General features: G+C 35.4%; 1 protein-coding gene across 1 annotated transcript; it reads right to left on the bottom strand.

Moving 5' to 3' along the window:
* Positions 1–248: 248 nt before the first annotated feature.
* Positions 249–6646, bottom strand: LOC112519043 (pheophytinase, chloroplastic). Its single transcript, XM_025126969.1, has 6 exons — positions 6483–6646; positions 4972–5700; positions 2896–3122; positions 2574–2765; positions 1401–1557; positions 249–697 (listed from the first exon to the last, which is right to left on the bottom strand). Exons 2-6 carry the CDS (start codon positions 5686–5688, stop codon positions 458–460), a joined length of 1533 nt encoding a protein of 510 aa, XP_024982737.1. The 5' UTR covers positions 5689–5700; positions 6483–6646; the 3' UTR covers positions 249–457.
* Between the last annotated feature and the right edge of the window lie 446 nt (positions 6647–7092).

A 7092-nucleotide genomic window follows, 5' to 3' on the forward strand; every position in this document is an offset into this window, starting at 1 on the left:
CCATATTATAACATCGACTGAGATAAAGAATAAAAATGAAATATTAAAAACACGATGTATCTCGCTGCATTGCGCGAGTACGCTTCTAGTTTAATATAAGTTAATTTATTAATTAAAAAAGTTTGAGGTTATTGGGTTGTTCTCGTGCGTTCTCATAAATCATATGGGTTTTCGTTTGAACCTCCACCTATATATATATATATATATATATATATATATATATATATATATATGTTTGAAAAACGTCATAAACTGCAATCTTCAATTATCATAAAAATTCAAAACCAATTTGAGAGTGATAGGATCCAATAAACTTGGCTACCTATCCAACCAAGAGTCTTTCTAATCAGCTACAATTAATTAATTTAATTTAATTTATATACATCTATTACACAAATGCTAATATTTGAACAATATTTCAAACTTCACAGCACTTATATTTGAAGACAATAACCCATCACCTGAACTTCATTGTGAGGCTTTCTAATTGCGTGTTGACCAACGAACTCAATTTGCTCCACATCGAAAACTCCGATCCATACAACAATACCCTCACCGATCTCTTTGTTCCGTCTCTCATGTATTCCAAATCCTTAGCCACGTCATACCGACCACTTTCATCATCAAGCAACGGCAATGCAACAAAACCTTCTGATTCCAAGTTCTTTATCCACCCACGTAGTAGATAATTCACAACCTACAACGTTTGGAAGCCATAAACTAGCTTATTACTTAGGCTTTTTGAAAACCTACTTCAAGTAGTGTTTCATTTAGCTTTATGGGCTTTTTTTCAACCATTTTCCAATTATTGCCTATTGTATTTTACATAAACAACCAAAAAACTTGTCCTTTTAGGTAATTGTACAATATTATTTAGTTTATCAGCTAGCTTTTTAGCTAAGAGCCACCTTATCTGCTTCGCAAAACATAGCCTTTTCTAATTGTATTTTGGTACGACTGTTTTCTGTGACTCTAACCCACGAGGTTTTGATGAGGTTTTGATCAGATTGGGGTGATCTTTTTTTGCCGGTTCTTCAAGAAGCACCCGAGGTAGTAAAGCATATTAGACGCAGAGGCTAATTAAATGCACGGTCTTTTTCGTATACTTTATTATCGTCTATTATTTCTTATTATGATTCAAATTTACTAGGTTGGCACCAATATCTAACAACCTGCATGTTACCGGTGGTGATTCGTGAGTGAAATAATAGAGAGCAATCAATGCCTAACGTCATTTTTTGGCACCAATATGGTCCTTGACTTCGCATGCTATTTTGATGCCAGTTAATACAAGTAAAGCCACAAACTTCAATTATCATTTATTCGGAAGGATGCCAAATGAAACTAATTTCGAGAAACTGCTCAAAAAATAATAGGATGTTTAGACTCGTGTTACATACCTCTGGAACTTCATCATGAGGACAATGGCCTGCAGGGCTTATTTGATAATAAGGAGCTTCAGGCAGCTGCCTCTTCACCTGTTGACCCCAAACAGGTCTCACCCACGGGTCTTCTTTTCCGTACATGAGGCATATGGGTATGTCATGAGTTTTACATCTACAATTACAAAGATACAAATAAAAATTAGTAACATCAACACAGAGCACAATGAAGTTGTCTGTTCACAGACAGGATGACCCGCTAGATCCAAGCTGCTGGAAAGACAGGCTTGGACAACCATTCTTGAAAATATGGATGGCCTTGGACGAGCTTGTTAAGATTAATGGCCAGACATGGACTATGCAAAAATAAATTCAGACAGCCCCCCGGCCGTTTGTATTTTCTTTTCACAAATATATAATTAATTGAGTTTTATAAGTAATATTTTTTTATAAATTCTTAGTAGAAGCCTATGTTGTATTTATTATCCTAATTAATACTCTTTTATATAAAAAAAAACTTTGTGAAACTACTTTTTATCCTTTAGCTATCCTAAGACAACGTATGTACCAAGTGTCGACGTCTTATTTTAACTTTGAAAAGAAAATGCTGTATTTTGAATGATTTTAAATAGCTTATGATTTTACATAGATTATGTTTTCTTCTTTAAAAGCAAAAGACTTTTTAGTTCCATTAGCCTATGGGCAAGCCCGGCCTTTTATAGGCAGGTAATACCGTAATGGCAACTTATCAAACCCGCAAAAAGGGCTTGGTTTGCTATATTAAACCCATTGAACAATTTAATAAAATAAGTTGGGCAATCCCGCAGATAATCGTCTCAACAATAAAGAGAAATTTTCTACTATTTAGTTACCGAAAGAAACACCCTCATAATCTCATTGTCCGCTGATAAGGCTTGCACATATAAAGGGAAGTCTCTACATTGTACATGATATAATAGGGAAGAGAGGGGGAATAGAGAATTAGTTTGATAAGATCTGAAATTAAAGAAGATGATGTCATGAACCTACATATCACATTTACTTGATCATTGTGTAACTACACAAGTATGAGGGTAGATTTGCATTCTTAATCGAAGTTTAGGTAATGCTGAAAAATGGACATCCGAATATGATATTTTATGTTTATCATGGGACATACAGAGCAATAGTAATAAAGTATGTGCCTCATACCTGGATAAAGCCTCCCCAAAAGATATCTTTCCCTGAGGAGCCAACATTATCGATGCAAATGATGCGAGCGCTGCTGGATGTTCTGTTATTTCAAGTATACGAGAGAAGACCTTATCTACATTTGTAGAATGATCTGCATAAACTTGCTTGAGTATCTCCCGGATGCTTCTAGGATCCCTCATCTTCTCCCAACTATATATATACAAAATAGAAACATGAAATTTTATAAGCTAATTTTTTATGTACTTGAGGCTAAACAACATTAAGTGAGGCGGGAGAGAAGGAGTTAGGAACTTGTTGATCATAAAGCATAATAACTTACACAACTTCCATGATTTTTCTGACACGTGGAGGAAGTGGAAATGCCCCAGCTGACGGGAACATCTGCGACAGTATTGGAGATCTTTCAGGGTTTGGGAAGAATCCCCAAAACGGTGTTGCATTGAGTAGTGTGACACCCTTCACTAAATGAGGGTTACATGATGCAAAGTAAAGTGCAACATATCCCCCAAGTGAATTCCCCACAATATAAACTGGTTCCTTGATGACCTGCAACATAATTATGCAATTAGATTTATAAAAGATTCACTTATTTGGTGTGATCAATAATTAAGTATTAGAACGGAGCTACATATATGAAGATATCAAAGCTACATCTAACTATATTAAACGAAATGTCCTACATCAGTTTCTCATCACCGTAAGAGAGGCTATGGATGTCAAAGGTTGCTAATTTGGCGTAAGTTCAATGTTATGGCTCAACATTTCTATTTGGAAACAATTCCGGATATACAGAGAGATTGCATATTACTGCATTGCAAACACTCAACCACTTCAACTTAAAATTCATATTGATGACGGAGAGTATTCATCTATTCCCCGAGTGTTATGTTTTTCAATCTAATCCTTTGCACGGTTTTAATACTGATTTGACTGGCAGTCTGGAATTACTTTTTTGACTTTGCTGCACAATATCAGACTGATTTCCGTTTTTGTCTCTACTCTCTTCATGGTCGCATATCTTAGATTAGCAGTCGAATGAACTGGATTAGATGACCGACTCCTGCTCTTATACTTTAGTATATCTGGCTATGCGACGATTTTTTTTTCAAATGTGGACTCATTTTTGGAGGGAGGTTGTACGGATGACTATAAAATTCATTCTATGGTAAGTACTAATGTTACTTAGACTTTGAAGCTTCCTAGTACTGCTTTCACTCATAAACGGCTCAAACAGACCCCAAATGTAGGCTCTATATTTACCCTTGATGTGGATGGTAACGGTATTAATTTCGGTTGGCAAAGTGGTTTGGGATGAGCAAAGTAGATGGTGACTGGTTCTTGAGTCTTGACAGTATATTTATCTCTATAACAATGTAAGAGATGCTAAAGCTCTGGTGGAGGGTCTAAAGTTTTAGTTCTCCATGGATGTGCAGTGTGTTTCCTTCGAAAGTATAAACCAAATGAAGTGGATAATGCTAATTAGGAAGTGTATGATGCTAGGCTGACAAGAAAAATAAAACAATTAGGATGTGTATAATGCTAAACTAGCAGGAGAAGAATGTCGTATCATAATTGTCATATACAAATATATAAAGGTAACATCTTACTAAACTGAAGAGAATATATATATATATATATATATGTATATATATATATATATATTATATGTATATATATATATATGTATATATGTATGTATATATATATATATATATATGTATGTATATATATATATATATGTATGTAGGGGCCTAATCAAATGAAAACTAATTAGTTTGTGGTAACTGTGAGAACCAATATTAACCACAAATCAATAGATAAATTAGGAAATTTATAATTTTAGCAATTTTGAATTAAAATATTAATGCAAGGATATTTTTGGTATTTTAAAACTTTCCTCCCTCCTCTCTTCTCTCTCCGGCCACCGTCCTCCGGTGATACTACAATGGTATCACAATGCATCATATATATGCTTGGGTATCACATTGATGTCGTTTGTGTGGTCGATCGAAGATGTAACACAGTGGTATCACTATGCATCTTATATATGATTAGGTATCACAATGTATCTTTTGTTTAACAAAGTCAATATTTTTAGGTATCACAGTGGTATCACCGGAGGACGGTGGCCGGAGGCCGGAGAACGGTGGCCGGAGAGAGGAGAGTTTTAAAATACCAAAAATATTCTTGCATTAAGATTTTAATTTAAAATTACCAAATCTATAAATTTCCTAATTTATCTATTGATTTGTGGTTAATATTAGTTCTCACAGTTACCACAAACAACCCAGTTCTCCCTTGAATAAGCCCCTATGTATGTATGTATATATATATATATGTATGTATATATATATATATATATATATATATATATATATATATGCCTGCTGTGTACCTCTTCTATAAAATATCGTACTTGCTCCTGCCATAAGTCAATAGAATAAACAAGGTCATCTGCCCAAGGTTCAGTCTCATCACCAAATCCCCACAATGGATTAACTATCTGTGATTCACCATCATTCTGAGGCTGAAGGGTGGGATTCTCACCTGGCAATGACATACCCTGACCAAGAAAATCCATTGCCCATACTCCAAAATCACGACCAAGATCCTTTAACTGCTTTTCATAATGGAAGGATCCCACACCAAAGCCCGGAAGAAAAAGAACCTGGGGCGAACCGGTGTTTCTTGACCCCGATCTTTCATAGTGGATATTGAATTTAGGTTTCCACTCCCATTGACCACTGCTAACTGGAGCACTAAGATCGCCTTTTGAATCATCTGGCAACCCTGGTACTAAAACCTTAGGTATTGATTCCTTCCTTTTGCTCACATTTTCTAGGCTTTCTTCTACATCGATAACACCCTCAACCCCTTTAATAGCATCTAATGACATAAACCTACGAGTACCATTATAATGGCTAAGGTGAAAGGCAGATGGAAGAGAATTTTGCAAAGACCATACTTCTGATCTGACTAAATCACAAACAAATTTCTGTTTTCTTCTTCTTGAGAACTTTGGTGGGAATGAGCCTAAGCTTTTCTCAGGAAACTTCTGTGTCAAAGTTATTTGTTGACAAGAAGGCCCTGAATGACCAGACAGGATTTCCATACCCACAAGTTTCTGAAATCAACAATAGTTTACATGTTAGGAAAACATGGAACATCAACAAATCAAAGGATTAAACAGATTACATGTTAAACTACAGATGTAAGGCACAAAACCTCATATAAATAGATCTTTTATTGAACCCAATAAGTATGAATTGGTATATTTATATTGTTTGGGAGCTCTATTTCCGTCAGAAGCGAAGGTGAAGTGTGTTCAGCATCAAACTGTGCCCCAATTCCAAACCCATAACTAATCTCCTTATGACTTATGGGTCAAGTTGGTCTACTTATACGAATTCAAAACTTATGAAAATTAAACTGGATAGCTAAATTGAATTTCAACACAGCAAGACTATTGTCTGGGGTGTATTCCCATCAAAAACCATATCAATTTTAATAATCAGAAATCATTATCCAAAATCAAATATCTTTTCTCCCGGAATACAGAAAAAAACAAGTTTCAATCGGTTATTCTTTTGTTGCTTATTACTTTTGGACATCTGATTCCAAAATATAGTCATGAATTATAAACATCTTTTACTAAAAAAAACATATATTATGCTAGACCAAACTAACACTTAACAGAACGAAGTTACTGTATGCAATTAAGAACAAAATCTATCATGAATTTAAAGGAAGTTATTATATGCAATTAAGAACCAGATCTAACACTTGACGGAACATTTACTACTCCGGTACAAAATTGAGTCTAAACTTGAAGTTGGAGGAATCACAATTGCTACGAAATTAAAACACAAACTTACAACAACATGAGTCGAAGAAAGGGAAAGTTACCTGCGATATGAGAAGGAAGTGGTGTTTTTGGGGGAGAAAGCTTGAATCAGTGTGTAGTTATGGTGGGAAATGGGAGAGGAGACTAAGTGAGACTCAGACAATTCATTGCGTGTTAAGTTACGCCATCTACAACAACCACCCTTTTTCCTACCCAAACTTCTACTCATCCACACCGTTCTCCCCAAAACTTTTATAACTACCTTTCATGTGTTCGTATAAGTTGGAGAGAGAAAAAAAATTAAAATAATTTTTTTATTTATGTTCTGAAATGGAAGAAACTGAATGGAAAAGAAAATATTTTTTTATGTTCTTGAATTAAGTATGAGAATTGGTTCCGATCCATAGAGAAACCCGACCCATCTGCCCCGGTCGGGGACACGGATTCCCCGTTAAACCGGGTCTTAGGGGCGGGGATGGGGATCCCCATTTGATTCAAACCGGGGATAGAGATGGGACAGATAGGGGTATTCAAAAACCCGATCAACCAAACCGAACTCAACTCGAAATAACTCAACCCGAAACAACCCGATGTCTAATCGAGTTATAAAATTGTCAAACCGTAGATATTGAGTTGACATTGGATTACTACTATTTGAACCCAACCCAACCC

Source organism: Cynara cardunculus, assembly GCF_001531365.2.
Source record: "Cynara cardunculus var. scolymus isolate 2C chromosome LG 10, CcrdV1, whole genome shotgun sequence".
Lineage (NCBI taxonomy): Eukaryota > Viridiplantae > Streptophyta > Magnoliopsida > Asterales > Asteraceae > Cynara > Cynara cardunculus.

Excerpts from the sequence above, each read along its gene's own strand:
- LOC112519043 (XM_025126969.1), bottom strand. The coding sequence starts at position 5,688 with ATGGAAATCCTGTCTGGTCATTCAGGGCCTTCTTGTCAACAAATAACT. Across the intron at positions 3,123-4,971 it reads TACGATATTTTATAGAAGAG|GTCATCAAGGAACCAGTTTA; the intron begins GTACACAGCAGG and ends ATTATGTTGCAG. Across the intron at positions 2,766-2,895 it reads AGAAAAATCATGGAAGTTGT|TTGGGAGAAGATGAGGGATC; the intron begins GTAAGTTATTAT and ends GTATATATATAG.